General features: G+C 48.5%; 1 protein-coding gene across 7 annotated transcripts in view; it reads right to left on the reverse strand.

Moving 5' to 3' along the window:
• Nucleotides 1-22,310, reverse strand: part of Tet3 (tet methylcytosine dioxygenase 3) — a 95,571-nt gene that overhangs the window by 39,109 nt on the left and 34,152 nt on the right. For all 7 annotated transcript variants that reach the window (XM_021190854.2, XM_021190855.1, XM_029535358.1 and 4 more), the window contains one exon: nucleotides 1,709-3,866. In XM_021190854.2, coding sequence (XP_021046513.1) covers nucleotides 1,709-3,866 — 2,158 coding nt within the window. The remainder of the gene's footprint in view (nucleotides 1-1,708; nucleotides 3,867-22,310) is intronic.

Raw genomic sequence — 22,310 nt, forward strand, 5'->3', positions numbered from 1 at the left:
AATGATGACTAGGTCTTAAAGGATGCTTTTCCCACTAAAATGTCGTCTGGTTCATTCTGTCCTAATCGTCTCTGGGCATTTCTCCATGACTGAACACGGACAGCATAGGGACAGGGCAGTGCCCTGCAGCCCACTGCCCTGCCCATCTCTGCCAATTCACAAAGCAGGGTTAAGGGCGAAAAGGGTATCTCCAATGAAAACTTCAAAACATTAGAAATATTTCAACACCCCCACACCCAACAGTAATGATCAGAGCGCCTCTCAGAGAGAGCCAATGCCTTCCGCACTGTAGATCCATTTTGAAATTTCATGCCTGCCTTTAATTTTAGCATTCAAGATTTAGAGACCAAACTTAGATGTACCCCCATTCAAACACCTAAGAAAACCGTAATAGTTTTTACTTTTTTAAGACAAAGTCTTTCTCTGTATAACTTCTTATGTAGCCCAGGTTGGACTCAAACTCATGATGCTACTTCAGTCTCCCAGGGGCTGCAATTACAGGTGTGTGCCACCATATCTTGCTCCATAATTCTCATGCACGGGTAATGCTCATGGTATTTAAGTTTCTTGTACTATGTTATAGGAGATACTTTTTAAAAAAATGTTGTGCATAAGTGTTTGCCTGCATCTATGTATGTGCCATCTATGTATCTCGTAACCACAGAGGCTTTAGAGGGAGTCTGATTCTCTAGAACAGGAGTAAAAGGTTTGAACCTCTGTCATGTGAAGAACACTGCCATGGCCAAGACCCAAGGCCTCTTCCAGAGCTGTCACCCTCTGCTCCCTGCACCTTCCCCTCTTCTCAGCCACACACACTGTCCTGCATGACTCATGGCATTTTCCTTATACGTCCTGGATAGTCTCTCCTTCTACCATAAGTCAAAGGTTGTGAAAATGCATAAGATAACAAAGACATCAGTTGCTTTCAAACCTTCAGGAAGCCACTATTCCTCCTAGGATGGAGTCTAACTCCAGACATTGGCCACTGGGCCCTGACTGACCTGACTCCTGTCCACGTCTTCAAGCCACCTCATCCTACTGTGCCCTTGCTAGGCCAGAAAGATTCAAACAAATCCTACATTCAGTCCCAGGCACCCCTAAGTCCTAGAACAGCTCCTTTCTAGTTGATGGCCCCGTAGTGCCATGCAAAGACATCAGCTCTTACAGGAAGGCCTCTGGGATGTCAGTTTCACAGAATCTAGATAGACCCGGGAGATGGACCTTATGGAGACGGGGAAGGAGTGTAAACTTCATTATATTAATTGAGGAGGAAGGCCAGTACATGGTGGGTGGCACCATCCTCTGGCTGATATTCTGATTATGTTAACAGAGAAAGGGAGCAGGGCAGCATCGTCCAGTGACCAGCTGCTTCAAACTCCCTTCTCTTTTTTGACTTCCTTGTTGTGACAGATCGCACCCTTAAACTGTGAGCCAAGATAAACCCGTTTTCCTTTAAATTGCTGTTCACCGAGTGTTTTACGGCAACAACAGGAAAGAAACAGACAGCCTCCCTGAGGAGGGCCTCAGTCACATTGGTACCAACTTCCCTCAGGGGTTTTTCCACTTGCCTGTCAGCTCGGCTCATTTCCCAGGACGTGGCACAGTGGTAGGCATTTAGTAAACCATCTGCCAAATGATGGGGCCATAGAAAAGCCCAGCCACCAGGCTGCTCCATGTCCTTCTCTAACACTCAGACGGACAGACTTACCGACACAGTCGCAGGTCGGGAACTCGGCCTGGGCCTTCTTGGAAGGTGTGTCCAGCAGACTCTTAGTAGGTGTGTCTAGGTACTTAAGTGGTGACTCCAGGAAGCCACTGAGGGTGGGTGTGAGTGGGTTCTCAGCCTTGGTGGGCGTGGCGTCCTGTCCCCCCTCTTCGGAATGGAAGCAGGTGGTTGAGAGCACAGTCACAGCCCCTGAAGACTCAATCTTGATCTTCTTGGGGGAGCGGGTGGCAAAAGGGCTCTCCGGAGCTGGGAGACATGTTGATTGGTTTTCAGGTTCTTGAATGGGCACCGAAGGTGGGCCGGGAAGCCCGAAGCTATCCCCAAATTCAGCCTCAAATTGCCGGATGAGCTCCTCCAGCTTGTCATCGGCAGGGGGAAGGGGGCCACCAGTGGAGCCGGACTGCAGGGCTACCGTGGGGCTGGGGGATCTCATTTCCTGAGTAGGGGGCAGCAGGCTGTCCCCGGAGGGACTAGGTGCAAATAGCGCAAGAGAAGGTTCTGGGGTGAGAGGGGTGGCACAGCTCTGGGAGGCAGCACCCTGGGAGGCAGGAGGTGGGACAGGGAGCTGGGCGGGTGACGGCGCCTGTCCTTCTGAGGCTTGGGGTTTTAGCCCTTCCAGAATAATCTGCCTAAGAGGCAGGAAGAGGGGCTGCATGTCCCTGGACCTGGATTTCTTGATCTGAATGGGCTTTCGGACACTGGTCTTGATCCCAGGGGTGGTTTTCTCTGCTCCCACGGGACCTCCAGCGGGGGTAGGGGGCTTCTTTTTCTTTTCCTTGGGTGGTTTGTCAGGAGGCCGTGGGGCAGGTGAGCCTGGTGGGGCCCACCAGCCAGGAGCCTGAGGCTCCGTGGAAGTAGGGAAGGAGGCATCTTGGGCCTGTTCCAAGAATAGGTGGCGCTTGTGATGAAGATGTTGCTGAAGAGCTGTCTGGGCCTTCTGGTGGCTGTCGGGCTCTGAGGACGGCAGGGGGGCCTCCCTCTGGGAGACGGGGGACGGTACTGGAGCAGGGGAGGAAGAGGGGGCCTCAACCTTGACCTTGGGCTTGGTGGGCAGGGCCTCAGGCCGCTTGAATACTGACTGGATGTAATCGCTGGCGCTGCCCAATAGCTGCTCCAGTTCTGCCATAGGGTCGGGGCTTGGGCGAGGTACAGGCCAGGAGTTCCGGGGTGTCGCCGGAGGGGTATCAGTGCCCCATGCTTCAGAAAACTCAGATCTTGGGGTTGCCGGAGGGAAGGCTGGGCTGTCGGGAGCAAAGGATGGATGTTCCTCTTGGGGAACCACGGGCCATGAGGGGGCCCGGAGGTAGGACTGGGGAGACCTGAAAGGGGCAGAAGGGGACAAGGCCTCAGGGAGTGGACAAGAAGCCTGGGAGGCGGAATGAGAAGGCTGAGGGAGGGCGGAGGAGAGCTGTGTGAGGGCCTCGATGGCGATGGCTGTCTGCAGGCTGATGTTTTTTTCCTTGGCAATGCTCAGGGCGCTCTGGGACAGAGGCAGGCCCTCCAGGGGGGGTACCTGGGAGACCTCAGAGCTAAGGAGTGACGGTCTGGTGCTTGGGGCTGGGGGGCCAGCCTCACTGGGAGGCAGAGCGCCTGGGAGCCTGGGCCGCCCCTGCCCTCCCTCCATGGCCATAGACTTGATCTTGCCCTCCAGCCACTCGAGGTAGTCGGGGCACTCTGAGCCATCGCAGGTGCAGTTGGTTGGTTTCATGCCATTCCTTGCAAGGGCCAGGGCTGTCTGCAGCGTGTCCAGGTCTTCACTGCCCTCAGAGCAGCTCTCAGGCCGGGGGGCCCTGCCGTTGCTCCCAGCCTCACGATTCATCTCACGGTTGAAGGTTTCATAGAGCCGGGTGCTAAGGGCCCCGTAAGAGGACACAGCTTCGGCCACGGCCGAAAAGGCCACCAGATCGTGGGCATCTTCCAGGCGAGCAGCGTGAGTGGGGCCTGAGGCAGCCTCCCAGGTGGGCTTCTGGTCTACCCGCCAAGGACCCGCAGCTCCCAGAAGACCAGATCCGGCGGGCTCTCTAGCACCATTGACCGGCGCCCCTGAGGTGCTTAGCTGCCTCGAATCACCATGGTACACTGGCCCCGAGTCCATCTGACCTGGAACAGGTCCATCAACTGGGCTGAGCTCTGAGCCTGTCTGGAGAGAGAACAGAGAGGGGAAAAGGAAAAACATAAACCACACTATTTGTGAAGTATCACCTCTTTCACACTACTCAGGAATACTTCTAAACCCTCTTTCCTTGCAGATTCTCCCCTGGTACTTGGGGGGAGCCTCAGTTTATAACTTCATGTACCCCCAAAGAGCTGGCTTTACCAACTTATCATCTCCAAGCTGGGAAAGGGTAGAGTGACCCCCCTGGTGCTGGCTGACTATCCAGCTTGGCTTACCTAGCAAGCTCTAGGCACATGGGATGGAAGGGCTGACCTCTGACCTCCATATGCACACACACACACACACACTCACACACACACACGCACGTACGCACGCACATATGCATACACACAAGCACGCAAGCAGGTTCTATGTGGGGTTCTCAGTGCCACTGGCACTGTGTAAGCTCAGATCAAACCCAAAAGGGCTCTTAAGCTCAACATCATCCATCCCAAGGCCCTGTCTACTCTACTCTTGTGTCAGGAGGGAGAGAAAACTGACCAACCCCAACATGGAATGGTGTGTTATAAACTGGAAAGCTTCCCCCACTTGGCCTGGACAGGGATCAGCCACAGCTTCCTACTGGGGAGGAAACCCACAGTTCACGTCCCTACCTGTTAAATCCTCTCAAGATAGGAGAACTAGCTCACATCCCCCGAAACAGCCCCAGGCCTGAGGCAAATCCTGATGACCAATTCTACTGAGCCCCAAATTGAGATTAGCCCTGCCTCATGCTGATATTAACCCACTCCATGCAGAACCATTTGGGCTCTTGGCATTTCAGTTTCTGTTTGAAAGGATTCAGGCCTCTCACCCAGGAACAACCAGTAAACATACCCACGAAAGCACACAAAAGGGAAAGAAAGGGCAGTTGAAGTGGGCCTAAAGGACATGGCTCAGAAAGGTGAGGGTGACTCATCCCTTGGAAAGAAAAGTCCTTCCTCTCCAGCAAAGGCCAGGAAAACCCTAGAAGGAAGGACAGATTCCAAGGCACACACAGGCAGTAGTTGGGAGTCGGGGTAATGCAGTCAGGATTGACAGCTGCTGAACACCTCAAAGGCCACAGCAGCTGCAGCAGAGTCCAGCGACCGAGCTCTGCAGCACCCAGACGCACGGGTCTTAGAAGCTTGGTCTGCAGTAGTTAGCACTGTTGGGAGGCTGTGGAACTTGAGGAGCTAGGGCTTAACCAGGAGCAGGTCAAAGGCTCCCCAGCTCCTTTCTTGGCTTCCTGCTCCGCGAGGCGAGCCCCCTTTGCTCTGCCACTATTGCTCACCACCATGCTCTGTCTCAGACACTGAGGAAGCCAAGTGGCTATTGTCTGAATCCTCTGAAACTGTTAAACAACTTGCAAGATATTTCTATTTCTGCTGTTTTTTGTTTTTTTCCACAACAGTGGAAAGCTGCCAGATACAAGAGGGAATTTTAGTAAAGACAACACCTTAACCAACTTATTATTAACAACAATTAACCAATGTTATAACTCAACATTAATTATAACGTATTTTTCATCATTGTGACCAAATAACTGACAGGAAGCAACTTAAGAAGGAAGGGAGGATTGCTTTTGGCTCACAGTCTGCGGGAACAATCCACTGCAGGTACGGCTTGATGGCAGGAACTCACACACTAAGGGCACTAAGGGCACGATGTCATTGCTGGCTCACATCTCAGCAGACCAGACACACACAGAAGAAGTGCTGACCCTTAGTGGGCTCTTCCTCCTTATTCAGTACAGACTCTCAGTCCAAGGAACGGAGCCCCCATAACCTCTTCAGAAAAAGTTCTCAAGCCCTAAGGTGTGCCTTAATGTCCAAGGTATTTCTTAATCCAATCAAAAGTGCCCATTACAGTGACTGTTATTACAATACAACCATGGCCTGTATAGGATGGACACAGGACTCAGATAACACCTACTAAAATGTAGAACCCGAGTCTATTCAGGGGAAATTATTGGGCAAACAAAACTGCAGTATTCTACATAATACCTGAAGTGCTCTCTCAAAGCCTATACTCAAGAAAGAACCTCTTCCAATTTATATAAACAAAATACATGTTTATAGGTCAGATCGCAAACTAGGGGAAGCAGCAGCTGCCCGACTGATGCAACCTGAACAGCAACAGGGACAGGATAACGCTTTGTCCAGCCTCATCTTGACCTGGATCATTGTAATTAGATAAGAACTTGTTTCTGGGAATGTAGCGCAGTGTGGGTCACATGACTCGCACGTGCGAGGTCCTCAGTATTGCCCCTCCAAACGGTAATGATTAGAACTACAGAATCCAATTTGGGGGCTGAAGAAATAGTTGAGCAGTTAAGAACATTTGCTGCTTAAGACGAGAGTTCAAATCCCAGCACCCACACCAGGTGGCTCATAAATGCCTGCCCAGCTCCATGGGATCAGGCACCCTTTCTATGCCATGGGCACATTGATGTTTACACATACGAAATCTTTTTTTAATATTTATTTATTTATTTATTTATTTATTATTACTGATTATTTTGGTTTTTCAAGACCACGTTTCTCTATTTAACTCTGGCTGTCCTAGACTCACTCTGTAAACCAGGCTTTCCTAAAACTCAAGAGATCCACCTGCTTCTGCCTCCTGAGTGCTGGGATTAAAGGCATGGGCCACCATTATCTAGCTACAAACAAACAATAAAAAAAACCAATACGCCCTTGTTACTAGGACAAACACATCCATGTATTTAGCAGTAAAGCGACACTAACTTAATCTCAGGGAGTCATAAAATGTTTATACACATATATAAGAATATATAGAAAGAGGAAATAATGAAGCAAATGAGAATGTAAATATTATGGGTAGATGGGAGTTCCAGATACGAGTCTTACAACTTTGTATAAGTTTTACGATTCTGTCAAAATAGAAAGCTAAAAAATAAATTAGTTCCTTGGGTAGCATACAAAATGCTTTAAGAAGATGGTGAAGATAACTCCAGCCCCACGACTGTCAGGCCCAGCCATCACAGGCTGCAGAATGGCAGCAGCCACTGGGAAACCAGGCCTGTGGCAAAGAAGCCTCAGCCTACTGACCCCACCTCCTCGTTACCGTTGCCTGTGCTGGTCACAAAGGACCCTCATGCTTTTCTAACGCCCCAGAACTTTGAGCATGTGGTCGTTTGAGCATGTGGTAGGTTTCTGGCCTCTCCATTGGTCACTGTGGTTTATTTTTATTTTTAAGATTTATTTATTTCATATATATGAGTACACTGTAGCTGTCTTCAGACACACCAGAAGAGGGCATTGGATCCCATTACAGAAGGCTGTGAGCCACCAAGTGGTTGCTGGGATTTGAACGCAGGACCTCTGGGAGAACAATCAGTGCTCTTAACTGCTGAGCCATCTCTCCAGCCCTGTGATTTACTCTCAAAGCACCACTTCTACTCCTACCTGAGTCAGCTGTACCTCTCTCCAGGACTCTTCAAGGAACCTTGCATACTGTGACTTTTCCCCACTTCTCACTTGTTACAGATCTAAGCAGCTGCCTACCAAAAGGGGTAGTAGTTAATGCAAAGCAATGTCTACATCCTAAGGATTCCTGTGTCTTCCCTCGCCAGAGCAGAACTCCCCCCAGCTCAAGCTCTCCTATCCCCATCCTGCTGCAAAAACAACTTTTAGACACTTAGGAGTTTATCTTATGGCCTACTGCTCACTTCAGAAACGTACAGTGTGCCTTACAGGCATGAAGCAGTCTGAGTTTACATGTGTATGTGTAAAGGGACAGATAGGGGCGCATGCATGAGAACAAACACCACAGAATATAAAGATTCAGAAACAATGTCAAGAAGACAAATACTACATGAGCTGAGGCTTCCCCAAAATGGTCAAGACAACGAAAAGGGATTTTAAAAGTTATTTTTGGTGTGTGAATAAGAAGAAAGTACTAAGGTTGGCTGTGTGCCACCAAGTTCCCAGCGAAGGAAAAATGCTTTTCAGACCAAAAAGAGAATAAAGGGGAAAACAGACAGGCAAAGAGGGGAAGGCAAGAAAGCCAGTGTGTGTGTGAAAGATAAGAAACCCAAATTCCAGGTTCCTAGTTCAGAGGCCCCACTGATACATTTCTCAACACCTGCCAGTGAGCCTGAAACAAGCCTGCCAGAAGATGCCAAGGAGCTGAAGGCAGGCATGTCCCGAAACCTTCAGTCCCGAGTTTGAAAGCTGATTCAAAGTCTTCAAAATGTATTCTCGAATGATTAGATCGACCATAAGGAGTTGGGTTTAACAGGAGACCATTATACAACAACTTTCAGCCTGTCCTACCATTTTGTGTCATGTGACTAATGAAGCAGGAGACTGTTAAGAGGGCCACGATACATAGGTCAGAGACATAACTGCCAGAGATCCAGCTTAGCCCGCCAGTCCAGAGCTAGTGGGTTTGTGTTGTGTTGTGTTTTGTTTTGTTTTGTTTTTAGTGGGTTTGTTGTTGTTGTTGTTGTTTGACAATTTTAAGGATCGAATTGTACATGAAGCCTTGGTTTTCTTAAAGTTCTACATTTCTACCTGGCAAATTTAACTACAGTGGAAAGGAGCTGCTGCTTATACAGGATATAACTGTCCCAGCACACAGCACATTCCCCACCTCAGCGCCAGCACAGCCTTTTGAAACCAAGGCCTGTGGTCAGGGATTATTTCCTGAATAATCAGAAAACTTGAAATCAATTATCACGTCATTTACCTGTAGAGTGTCTGCCACAACTCTGTTGAGGACAGCTGTGGAGAATGCTTACTTATAAGTTCCTGTCACTATGGCCCAGACATATTCAGGGTACAAGCTGGTAAGTCAGCTGATGGGGTGGGGTCTAGAGGTATGTCACACTGAGATAGAAAAGCACAGAGAATAGTTTAGCAACCTGGAACTCCACTTGGTTTGGACTATGCACACTCCCCCTCCCCCAATAATTCACCTGGCGTCCTGATACCCACTCTTACCTATGTGTACCACGTGGGGACACACACCCCTCCGTGAACCAAGGAATGCATAACCAACGGATGATCCCTGCATGCACTGAGCTGCACACAGACCCCTCTCTGAATAGACCAAGTTTCTCCTTGTCCCAATGGCCATCAATCTTAGATCCTATTCAAGCATACTTGGATTGGGTCTGAGTACAGAAGACAGGCCATTTTGGCCTGAGCTGGTTTGGAGTACATGTGCAATTGTCTTCAAAGTGGACTTTTAAGTAAAATCTCTATTTACCATGTCATGCCTAGCTGGATATGTATATAATTAACGTCAGATGGGAAGGGACATGCAAGGTAGAGAAACGATTATGTAACTTGAAAGCTGTCAAGTAAAAAAGAACTACCCAGAATTATGCTCCTAGTGCCCCAGTCCCTCCCTTCTCTCCAAAGGAAGATGCAACAGTAATCAGGGCCATTCAGAATCTTCACTCGCGCAGTCCGCCTTGCCAGGGAACCGGGCCTGTTCTGTCATTCTCCATTGTATAAAGCTCTCTTGTTCCTTCTGCAAGCTGAGTGTGTCTTTGTTTCAATCCCTTTAATAAGAGACTAAGAACCCGAGCACACTTAGGTCAGACCCTGGCCACCAGCAACAGCATGGCTGTTCTCGGAGAAGACCCAGATGTTGAATACAGGAGGGATAAACTATTCATATATTGAGTAACTGTGCCACCTGCCAGAAGGACAAATAGGCTGGGCCAGGTGTCAAAAGGTCAAGAGGCTAGAGAGAGAGAAAAATCAAACAGTAAATACAGCCTTGTACTTACACCATGTCTATGCAGATGATACACAGGAGACCCAGCAGTGTGCACTCAAGTGAAAGACTGACAGCTAATGATCCACTCACCCTAAGGTGGCGCAGCAGCAGCTTCTGAGGGCCCTACAGCCCAGGAAAGGCTCAGGGCAGTTTTCAGAAAAGCCCTTACCAGACTGACTACTATGATTAAATTCCATCCCTTTCTTTCCTGTCTTTCTTTTAAATCTAGGCTACTAGGTTTTAACTGATGGATCCCAACAAACAGCTATGACACAGCCTAAGCAGGGTACAAACAGTCTCTTCCTGAACATGGGCCTCCCTCCCTCTGAAGTCATAAACATTTCTGAAGCAGATGCAAGGGGAAACACAGGCCTGGGACCATCCTAAAAGCACGACACTGTACTCGGGTGCACCTGGGCCGGGACGGAAAGGAAGATGCCAGCTCTCTCCAAACAGGTATGTATGTGTGGGGGAGTCTAGAAAGGCTCCTCTCAGAGCAATGGTTAAGATGAGACAGGAAACAGAGAGAGGTATTTAGGAAGAGGAAGGACGGAGAGGAATTTACAGACAGAGCCACAGGAGCCTCTGTTGGGAAGTCATTTTGCATCCTGCCCCCACTGCCTCACACTGCCTCACCTGCCACAGCTAACTCCCCTCGGGGGCTCTCTAATCTCCACTACTGTCCCCCAGACAGCTACAGGGGTTCAACAGCAGCAGCCTGCCACCTTAATGGAGGGAGTGCAGAAGCCCTGGTGTTGAGGCTGGGAACAGGTGGACACTCTACTCTCCAGATAACTGAGTCACCACCACCGTCACCACCGCCGCCAGAGACAGCTTCGGGTGCAATCCCAGCTTCTTAGTTTTTCCTGGCTTGCAATTAAGTACATATCAGCTCTGCAATACTGTATCGAATGGGAAGCAAAGGGACTTGCTCATCCATTCTCAGCCTTGGCTGGAGGCTGACTTACAAGAGGAACAAGCTACAGGGCTGGCCTGCTGCTTGTCAGCTACACACCACGTTAGCAGAAACCTGTCCAAGGTGTCGGCAGCCAGAATGAGGAAGCCCCATCAACCTCTGCAGAGGCCCATCTCTCCACAGTGGACTCTCTGGGGTGAATTCTCCCAGAATTGGAGGCAATAGAGGCTGCCTCCCCACCCAGATCTTCCCACCCCAACCCCAGCTCAGCTCCTCCACTCAGCCAAGCTAGCAGCTGCTGGGAGACTTGAACTTTGCAGCCCCACCCTCTCCCTCATCTGACTTCAGGCCTCTCTACAGGAGGCAGAAATCCTCCCCTCCTTCCCAAATGAACATGGCACAAGGATCCTGTTCACGGCATTCTATAGAGCTAATCAATTATTCATCTCTTCAGAGGGCCCTTACCCTCCTGAGATTTGCTGACAAAGCTGGTGTGTAATGGAGAGACTTTTAGGGGCCCCTGGCAGAGGACACACACAGCTGCCCACTTTGGCAGGAGTATGTGTGCACATGTGTGCACATACACTAGGGATCCCCAAGTTTGCAGACTACAAACACAGAGGGTCATGTCTAACTTTTTGACCCATCACATGGCAGCAGAGTCACTTCTTGTTGGGGAGGGGTTAGAAGCTATTTCCATGGTTACTATTCATGCCATCAACACAGCATTTAAAAACCTCCTGTTTTTCCTATTACAAAATGGACCTGTGCACAGGTCTTTCAGTGACAGAAAGATGCTTAAGCAAACGCTGAGCCTCTGCCTTCTCTGTGGCAGACCTCTGCTACATTTGGCAGGAGTACAGGACTCTGAGAGCTCATGGCCTCTGCCCCAATAGCAATCCGTGTGCCTGCAAAGAGGAACGAAGAACTGAGAGGAAACCTGTAACGCCATGCTGGAGCACTCTCTGGGCACCATGCTCAGTACCCCACACCCCGGTCTTGTTCAGTCTTCTCAGCTGTAGAGTCACCGCACATCAGGACAGTGTGCACTGTTTTTCTCATCACACGGTGCTGCCACTTTAACAGTACTCTGAAACTCACTTCCATAGATGTAAAAACAGTAAGGCAGTAGAAGAAATTAAAAATGTTACAAATGCCAAGATTGTATCTCCTGAAGCATTAACAGAAAAGAGCTACAAACAACCTGAGTGTTCCTGAAACACGGGTGAGGTTTTAAAGTGTTCTATTGGTCCTTATTAAAAACAAACAAACAAACAAAAACAAAAAAAACGGGGGGGGGTTTAACATATGAAAAATATTCTACTAGAAAACAAACACAGAACAGAGAGAGAGAGAGAGAGAGAGAGAGAGAGAGAGAGAGAGAGAGGCAGAGAGACACAGAGGGGGGTGGGGTGGGGGTGGGGGAGACCAGCAGCTGCAGAGATGGCTTAGAGGCCAAGAACACTGTCTGCCTTTGCCGAGGATCCAGATTCTATTCCTAGCACCCACATGGCAGCTCACAACTGTAACTCCAGTTCCAGGGGATCCATTACTGTCTTCTGGCCTCCTCAGACACCAGGCATGCATATAGTATACAGACATACACGGGAAACACCCATACACATAAATAAAATTAGAAGTTAAAAAAAAATAGTAAAATCAGAGTGATGTCAGGTCTGATGGTGCACATCTGCAGTCCAGCACTCAGGAGGCTGAGGCAGGAAGGGTTAAAGTTTGAGGCTAGCCTGGGCTACAAAGCAAGACCATCTCAAACAAAACAAAGTAACAAGGCGAGAGGGGCCACTTGCTAGAAGTGTCCCTTTACACAATCTGTTCTTCTGGTTCCCCAGTCTGTAAATGGAAGAGGTAGTAAGGATTAAACAAACATGACGTGTGCTCACAGCAGCACAGAAATGCATGGAGCAAGTACCACAAAGAATGTGGGGCTCTTTTTTTGTGGGAGACAGGGTTCCACTGTGTAGCCCTGGCTGTCCTAGAACTCAACATAGCCTCAAAAATCACAAGTATCCCCCTGCCTATGCCTTGCTGGGATCGAAGGTGTGCACCACCACCACCAGGCTAGGGTGTGTTAGTTCAACACTGAGTGTCCATGGGATTCAGCGGCCGCTCTTCCTGGCACAGCACTAGCAAAAAGGCCAGAGGACGATCATTCTGGAAGCATTTATGGGTTATAGACATGTCCTGTAGCCCTGCAGTTCCAGAGAAACCATGTACACATGCAAGAGGTTACGCGTCCACAACTCACAGCAGCATGTGCGGACGCCCCAGGAGCTCACCAATCACACCATAGACGAGTCATAAACAATGGGAAGAGCCAGGCAAAGGCCTGGGAGAGCATCTTGGAAACCATGGAAGGAGGAGACAGTTCCGTGGATACTGGCACCTGCCTCCAGGCCAGACAACCTAAGCCCCCTCCCTGGAACCCACCTGGTAAGAGAGACTTGACTCTTACAACTCACTCTCCAACATTCTCATGCACACACAATAAATGTGGTACATATTTAAAAGAGCTGGCCTTATTCTGGCATGGTGGGGCACACTTTTAATCCCAGGACTAGAGAGGCAGAGGCAGATGGATCTCTGTGAGTCTAAGGCCAGCCGGGGCTACACAGTAAGACCCCCCACTTCAAACACACACACACACAAAAATACAAATACCTTCAAAACGGCTCCGGTGTGAACGCGTTTACACACACCCACGCACACAAGTTCTGAAGATTCTAAAGACTTCTACTAAGCAAGCAGAAATTAAATGTAAGGGAACACAAATGTATAACAGACACTTCAAAGAAGGAAAGATAAAGATGGAATTCATGGCAAATGCCGAGTCTCGGAGACCAAGGCAGGGATGGGCTAGAAGGAAAACACACACAAGCAGTACTTTTCCCAGTTAGGCTTTATCTGTGACACACCATGATGGTACAGATTAATGCACACCAGGAAAATTAAAATTACTTAAAGTGATAACAGGAAACTATAAAGCATAAAAACACAGGAAATGTGCTCAGTGAAAAACACCAAGTTCAGAACACCCCAGTGTAGAATGCCCCAGTGTGCTCTACATATTAAAGCCAAGGTCTCGTGTAGACCAAACTGGCCTCATGCTTTCTGTGGGGGGAGGATGACCTTGAACTTCTAATCCTCCTGTCTCTACTCTGTGAATGCTTCAATTATGAACATAGGCCACCACACCCAGTTTTATGCTGCAGAGTGAGTCCAAGGCTTCCTGGATGTGGCCAAGCACTCTGAGCTACACACCCCCATCCTCAGGAAAATGTTCTCCTGACAGGGAAGTGAATGCTTTCTGGAGGTGGGGGGAGGTTCAATTCAAAACATGGCCGACTTAACAATTCCATCCCTCTAACAATGCACAGCAAAACAGATCTGACGCTGCACACACACACACACACATACACACACACACACACACACACACACACACACACACACGAGTGCTTGGCTCTGGGTGGCAGGGAGGATGCATATTAAACTTTCTCTTTAGAATTATTATTGTATACATATGTATGATGTCTGGACATGTGGCGTGAGAGCAAGCACACAGAAAATGTTCTTGTTCATAGCTTATGATACTTGATTTTTCTTTAGTGGGGGAAGGGAGCTCAGGATAGATTCCCAACATCAAAAAACTTGTGCAAGCCTATGAACACGAAGAGAAGTCCGACTACAAGACTCTGGACTATCTGTGTAGTTTCTGTCGCTACAAATTGGCCTCTCACACACAAGCCCAGTAGGAAAACTAGAAGTGTGTCTGGGAGATGAGTGCCCTCATCTGAAACCCTTCACCCGTGAGCCTTGGGTGCTACGATTGCCAACTTCAGACCCCAACCTGCAGTCCCTGGCACAGCAGCTGCCCAGTACAGACCCTGGCCTGGGCCCCCGCAAGCCCCCCAGCCACAGCCTCCAGCCACAGCCTCCAGCTAGCATGGAGGAAATTGAGCTGACCACATCAAAGGACTAGCAGAAGGCTAAGTCTCCAGCACACCAGACCCAGGACCAGGCCAGGTCAGGCTGCCAGGGTGACTCCCAGGCACAGCAGATTCAAGGCAACTGTGCAAAAGTACAGCCCCAGAGGTGTGTGCCCTGCACCCCTGGCCACAGGGCCATTGGGCCAGCTCCACAGTTCACATCATTGGACCAGGACACCAATGACTCAGTGAGGCCCCACCCCCGCTCACAGCCAGCCTCCCCACCACCTCCTGCCTCAAAAAAGCCTTCTTAAAAGGCTCAGGAAACCAGCAAGCAAACACGGCTACCACCACAGTCCTCAGACAGAGACAGCCTAAGTGAATGGCCCCATGACGGTTTCCTGAAGGAATCTCAAACCCCTCAAAGCCCAGGGAATTCAGGTGTGTCGGAGGGACTAGAATGGAGAGTGGAAGTACAAACTGTAGCAAGCAATTCTGGCTTAAATGTAACCTTCCTATGCTCCTGAGGCTACATCGATTTTGGCAACAAGCCAAATCCAACATCAACAGCAGCAATGTGGATGCCCTCAGCCTCCTTGCTACCCAGCCCTCCCTGCTACCCAGTTATAATTCCCTGGGAGAATAAACTCACACAGTTGAAGAAGGGTCTCAAAGTTATTAACAGATTTCATCTCCCAGACTCTCCAAGAGCTTGCTCCCCTGTGCATTTCTTTCTCAAAAGACTCAGGTGGGGTCATAGTTTTTCCGAGGGAGTAGTAAAAGACTAGAGGCACAGATCAGTTGGTCCACCCCAGATCCCCAGAACCCATGGGGGGGGGGGGAAGCCAGGTATGGGGTGTGAGAAAGTGGAAATAAGTTGTTTCTTGGACAGCCATCCTAACCTACCATCTTTGAGCCAGTGAGTGAGAAGCCCTGACTCAAAACAGAGGAATTGATATTCAAGGATGTCTTCTGGCTGTCCACGTGCATGTGTGCATGTGTGTGCGCGTGCATGCCATGTTCCCATTGCCAGGGTGCCTCTCACAACTGGAATCTTTACTTTTGTTTCAAATAGACTGATGACTGAATATGTAAATAAATAACTGGGGCAAGAAGGACCCTTCCCCATGGTAATGCTGAGCCTAGGGACTTCCTTTTAAAGATCTGCACTTCTTTCTCTTTTTTGGAGGGGTAGGGATGGAAGGTAAAGGGTAGGGTGGTAGTTTCAAGACAGGGTTTCTCTGTGTAGCCCTGGCACTCTATAGGCTAGGCTAGCCTCACACTCAGATCTGCCTGCCTCTGCCTCCTGAGTGCTGGCATAAAGGCATACATCACCACTGTATGCAAGATCTGTATTTTCTCTTTTCTTTTCCATTTTATTTTTACTTATTCACTTTACATCCCACTCATGCACTTCCTCCCAGTCACCCCTCCCCTTCCCCTTGACCTCAGAGGGTGGAGCCTCCTGTGTCCTCCCACCCTGGCACATCAAGTCTCCTCAAAACTAGGCACGTCCCCTCCCATTGAGGCCAGACAAGGCAGCCCAGCTAGAAGAACATATCCCATATACAGGAAACAGTTTTTGGGGTAGCCCCTGATCCAGTTGTTTGGGACCCTCATGAAGACCAAGCTGTACATCTGCGACATCTATGTGTGTGAGGGGGAGATCTGCATTTTTTAAAAAGTCTTTTCTATGTACTAGTGAAAAGTGATTCATTATAAACAAATTGGGGCAAATTATGGGCCAACACAATGGGATATTAGATATTCATGGAAACCCTTAAAAAAATAAGGGAAAAGATGGATGGAACAGGGAAGTCAGACTAGCACCCCACCTCATAAGACTTATGACAGCATCAAACCATGTGCACTGTAAGAGTCTCTAAGATGTAAAAGGCAGCTGCAGCAGCCCCAGGAAATGAGACTCCACCTGCAGTGCAATCAGCCTATTAAAACCCCCAGCTTTCATCTAGCTGTACATCTAAAAATCACAAACCATCTCTCCAAATACACAGTCAGCAGCAGTGCTAGGCCCTGGACACTGTGGCAATAGAGCAGGGTCCTTGTCTCAGCCTGTCACTTGTTAGATGTTTGACTTCATCTTACATTCACACTGTGTCACCGTCACTAACGTGTGCGGGAGTGCACAGGCCTCCGTCCGCATACTCTGAATATATAACTAAAGAGCCACTGACTGTGGACTTGTCTTTGGAGCTGACTTTTGTGTGCCGACTGGTAGAATATCAAAGGCATACGCTAAACTCATTACAGAGCCTGGGAAACCCTGGTGCACAGCTCCAGGGAATAAAGGGGGGTCTAAGGGAAAGCTAAGGAAGAGAGGAACAGCATGGTAAAGTTATTGGGAAGCTGTGGGGCGAAAGGCTTTCTCCACTGGCAGATGCAGTGAGGATGCGCATGCCAAAGAAGGCCTTGCTTGTGTTTAGTGCTTTTTAAAATTCAGTTTAAGAGTTTACTAGTTTAATGCAGCACACAATTCTAAAAACCGGGGCCACCGAGTATACTTCGTGGGATTTTTACACTAAATTTCCCCTTAGCAGCTCATAAACCTTTGCATAATGGTTTGCCACATTTCCCATGCACACACTGACTGACTGTCCAGGTGGGCTGTGGGTTGTCTGTTGAGACATCTTCCTATATCTGTTTTGCCTTATAATTCCACCACTGGCCACAGACACAGTAGGAAGCAACCTTGATAATAGGTGTGGTGCACTCAGCACATGGCCGGCCTTGTTTGGATGACAGTTTAGAAGTTGTACCATTAGCAAGCCTTGGAGAAGGCTGCCCTTCAAGACCAGAGGGAACAACAGCACCCAGACCTGCTGTTCTTGCCTGGTTATGAGGCCCACAAGGTGTGGCTTGTGAAACACAGGTCTAAGGATGCCCACAAAGGGTAAGCAGACTGAGCACGGCCAGCACATGGCCAAGTCCTCTGAGCATCTCTGGACCAGCACTGCTCGGAATCTCCATCTATCCATGGAGATGAGCGTACAAGGCAGGGGTGTTCACTTTAGAACTTGCATTAAAATTTGACACTGTCATGTATGAGCACATACTTGTTTTTCTAATAATTTGCTTTTTTATTTTACAAAATGACCTGTGATGAATTAGGAAAAAAAACTCAAGACAACTGGAGAGGATGGCTGACAGGCTCGGGAATGTAAGTGGGGAGGAGAAACAACTTCTAACATTTTATAATTACCGTAGGGTAAATATAGCTAAGCTAACTGTACACTTCAAAACAGGTAGTAGAGTGGCTGGAGAGAAGGCTCAGTGGGTAAGAGCACTGGCTACCTTCCCAGAGCTTCAATTGCCAGCACCTACATGGTGGCACACAACCATCTGTAACTCCAGTACATGGGATCTAACACCCTCTTCTGGCTCTGTGAACATCGCATGCACATGGTGCACAGACATGCACGCAGGCAAAACACTCAAAAGTTTTAAAAAGCTAGAATGCTGAATGTTTCCAACACAAAGAAATGATGTTTGATACAGACATGCTAACTACCAAGGTCTGATCATGAAGCATCACACGCATGTGCTGAAATGTTATAGTGTATCTTATACATGTGATTAATGTTTAATGACAGATTTATATCATGTAAAAGCTAACCCCATACAATTTACATAAAGAACTATAATGACCAATCTAGCCACCTCACTTGGTATAAGCATGTCACATGACTGCAAGGGGCCAGTGGGATAGTTAGACAGGTAACAGTGCTTGCCACCAAGCCTGACAATCTGAGGTCAATCCTTGGGACCCACACGGTAGAAAGAGAAAACAGACTCTAGCAAGTGTGTCCCTAGCACCCAAACACCCACAAACCAATACACAAAATGTTTAAAAAGATATATTAAAAAAAAACTGCAAAGACAATTCAATAGGAAAAGTCTTCTTTTCAAGATGCAGATCAGAACCACCAGATGCCATATGACACAGGACTTGAGCATGTGTCTCAAACCAGGCTCAAAGATCCACTCACGATGAACCAAACATATAAGAACTAAAACTATACAACTCCCATTTCCCCAGATGAGACAATGGAGTCTAAGATATAACACTCAAACAATGAGTAATGACGGACAAAGAAACCAGGGTTCACCAATTCAAACACTTCTCCAGGTGACAGACACAACTCAGCATTCGCTGGCATCAGTCTGATGGTCCCTGGGAACCCGCATGGTGGAAGGACAGAACTAATTCCCATGAGCTGTCCTCTTAATAATAAATATCTCTTTCAAAGAAATCCATTAACTGCATGTGTATGTGGGTAGTCACACACCAGGGGAAAGGAGACTGGGCATTAGCTACATGTGTATGTGGGTAGTCACACACCAGGGGAAAGGAGATGGGGCAAACCAGAAGGGACTTGCAAGTCATACACCTGATAAGTGACTATCTGTATAAAACCTCATACAACTTAGTAATAAAAAGACAACTCAATTTACAAACGAGCATGCCAGCCAGGCATGGTGACCCACATCTGTATCCAGGAGCTTTCAAGGCTGAGGCAAGAGTCAGTTCAAGGTCAGCCTGGCTTACACAATGCCACCCTGTAGCAGAAGAACAAAACACAACAAAATGACACTTTTACACAAAACCTCGTATATGACTACCCATTCCAATGGTATTCCTAACAGTCAAAACATAGAAACAGCCCCAATGTGCAGCAAACAAAATGTGAGCTAGCCCACCAAAAGAGATATTGTGACCAAGATACATTTTACAAAACACACGAAAACCAAAAAGCAGGAAGACCAATGGGTAGATACTTCATTCCTCCTTAGAATAGGGAACAAAATACCCATAAAAGGAATTACAGAGACAAAGATTGGAGCTAAGACGAAAGGATGGACATCCAGAGACTACCCCACCCGGGGATCCATCCCATCATCAGCTACCAAACCCAGACACTATTGCACATGCCAGAATGATTCTGCTGAAGGGACCCTGATACAGCGGCCTCTTGTGAGGCTATGCCAGTGCCTGACAAACACAGAAGTGGATGCTCACAGTCAGCTATTGGATGGAGCACATGGCCCCCAATGGAGGAGCTAGAGAAAGTATCCAAGCAGCTGAAGGGGGATGCAACCCTGTTGGTGGAACAATATGAACTAACCAGTACCCCCAAAGCTCGTGTCTCTAGCTGCAAATGTAGCAGAAGGTGGCGTATTCAGGCATCATTGGGAAGAGAAGCCCCTTGGTCTTTCAAACTTTATATGCCTCATAGAGGGGAATGCCAGGGCCAAGAAGTGGGAATGGGTGGGTAGGGGAGCAGGGTGGGGGGAAGATATAGGGGTCATTTGGGATAGTATTTGAAATGTAAATGAAGAAAATATCTAATAAAATAATTAAAAGAAAAAAGAAAAAATATGAATAGACTGATATTACTGCAGAAAAAAAGAAATATTGTGAATTATGAACTTACACAGGACAGCCCTTGAGAACATGAAGAGGGGGGACACAAAGGGTCACACAATATGAGTCCATTTATCTGACAATGTCTAGATTAGGCAAATCCACAGCAGAGCATCCACTGGTGGTGGCCGGGGCTGAGGGGACTGAGGGGACTGAGGGGACTGAGGGGACTGAGGGGCGGAGTATGGTTTCCACAGGGCTTCTTTGAAGGTGATAAGACATTTCATGAAACAAAGCATATTAGGTGTGCACTCTAAACATAACTGGACTGTGTAGTTTAAACGGGTCAGTTTAATGCTATGTGAATTATATCTCAATAAAGGCATAAATTGAGGAAGAGGAGGAGGATGAAGAAGAGGAAGAAGAGGAGGAAGAGGAATAGCAGCAGCAGTGGTGAGGCCAGTGATGGCTCAGAGGGCGAAAAGCACCCGCTGCTAGGCCCGACAACTTGAGCTCAATCCCTGTGAAGCCACAGGATGGAAGGAGAGAACTAACTCCAGGAAGTTATCCTTTGACTCCCATCGGTTCCAGTGCGTGCATGTGTGCATGCAAAAGCCTTTAGATGAAACCTTCCTCTCCAATTCCATTAGAGGCTGTAAGGCAAAGCTGAAGTGAGAGAGGAGGCCTTGGTTTAAGGGTGAGCACACAAAGGTGCAGGCACAGCAGCAGCCACCTTACAGGAAAGCCACTTCAACTCCTTGGCCTTTCCTGTAAGGTTACAGACAGTAGGGACCCACCCCAGGGGTGGAGGGGAGTCCTTTCTCACAAAAGATAAACTCCTCACACCTTGCCGAAGGGCTTTGAAGGGAGGAAGCCTCTCTGTAGGCAAGAAAGCCAATGCTAATCAATTGCTGAAAAGAACTACAAATTACTTTTAACACCCACCACCCAGGGGGCAGCTACAGCTAAGATAACCTGAGGGTCAACAGTCACTGAAGCATCCCTTTTGTAATGTAAATGACCTGCTCCAGATGTCCTGCACCTGGAGGAAGATGAGGAGCAGGTGAGCCTGCCACCTGTTCAGCCAGGCAGTGGGTGACAGTGTTATGACAGTGTTCAGACTCCTGACAGCACGTTTCTCAGGTTAGGGAAGAACAAGTCCCCAAACAGAGGCCCCAAATTGTGGGGGTGGGGAGGAGCTGGCTCAAAGTTCAACCCCTAACCTGAGGGAGTTCCTCCTGGGAAAAGGAGCTGGCTCCAGGTAGAGATCTTGTTCTCGGGAACAGGCAGTGGCTAGAGTTTTAAAGTCCTCCCCTCCCAAGCTTCAGCCTTGATCCCAAGCCAACTCCAAACCAGCCAGGGAAGGGGTGGGGCACAGGCTATGGCCTGGCACTGCAAACACACTGGACAGCAGAAGGCAAGAACAAGGAAGGCAGTTCCCAGGGCCAGGCCCTGCCCTACCCCTCTGCCTGTGGACTTTAGCTAGCGACCCAGACTCCAGCCCTGAGGACAGGGAGCCAGGTCGGTAGATACCAGCTCCCCCACCCAGTTCCTCTAAGTCTGCCCAGCAGCAGACTTCAGAGCAAATCACTGACTGAATTAGGCTCATACTCTTCATCCGCATTAAAAAAGAGCTCCCACCCAGGACGACTCCACTGAGCTTCAGAGTTGAGACAAAATCGGGTGGTGTGGACTTCAACTAAAAAGAATTTTAAGAAGGAAAAACTCAGAATCTAGATTAAAGGGCACTTCAAAAATAAAAAACAAACAAAAAAACCTGAGCAAAACCAAACCCAGGCCTGGTGGTACAGTGCTATACCTATACCCAGCTACTTGAAAAGCTTGAGGTAAGAAAAAAAAGATCACAAATTCAAGTCATTCCTGGGCTACAGAGGGAGTCTGAGACTTAGACTCAACTTAGAAAGACCAGGTCCCAAAAACCCTGGGAGGCTAAGAAGGTGGTCTGTGGTCTGTGATAGGACAAGATGTCTTCCACAAGGATGACACAGACCCCAGCAGCACTGTGTGGGCTCTGCAGAGTCACAAGTGACTCCAGCCACACTCCTTTTAGTATATTGTATGTGTTTTGTCTGCGAGTTTGTCTGTGTACCACATGCATGCAGGTGCCTGAGGACTCCTGAAGCAAGTCGGATCCCTTGGAACTGGAGTTACCGGTGTTCAGTTGGGAGCCGCCGCCACACGGTGCTGGGGACCCAAGTCTGCTATGAGAGCAGCCAATGCTTGTGACCGATGAGCCATCTTTCCAGCCCCCTTCGACTCTGGTTATCGGGACACTTATGTTTCAAATGACTCAAAAATCAGAGAAGGGCTAGCATGACTCAGTACCACGGTGCATGCTTAGCACTGCTGAGACCCCCAGTTCCAGTACCACGGAGAGCTGAGGAGGAGGAGAAGGAGGAGGAGAAGGAGGAGGAGGAGAAGGAAGA

This window comes from Mus pahari, chromosome 2 (genome assembly GCF_900095145.1).
Source record: "Mus pahari chromosome 2, PAHARI_EIJ_v1.1, whole genome shotgun sequence".
Taxonomy (NCBI): domain Eukaryota; kingdom Metazoa; phylum Chordata; class Mammalia; order Rodentia; family Muridae; genus Mus; species Mus pahari.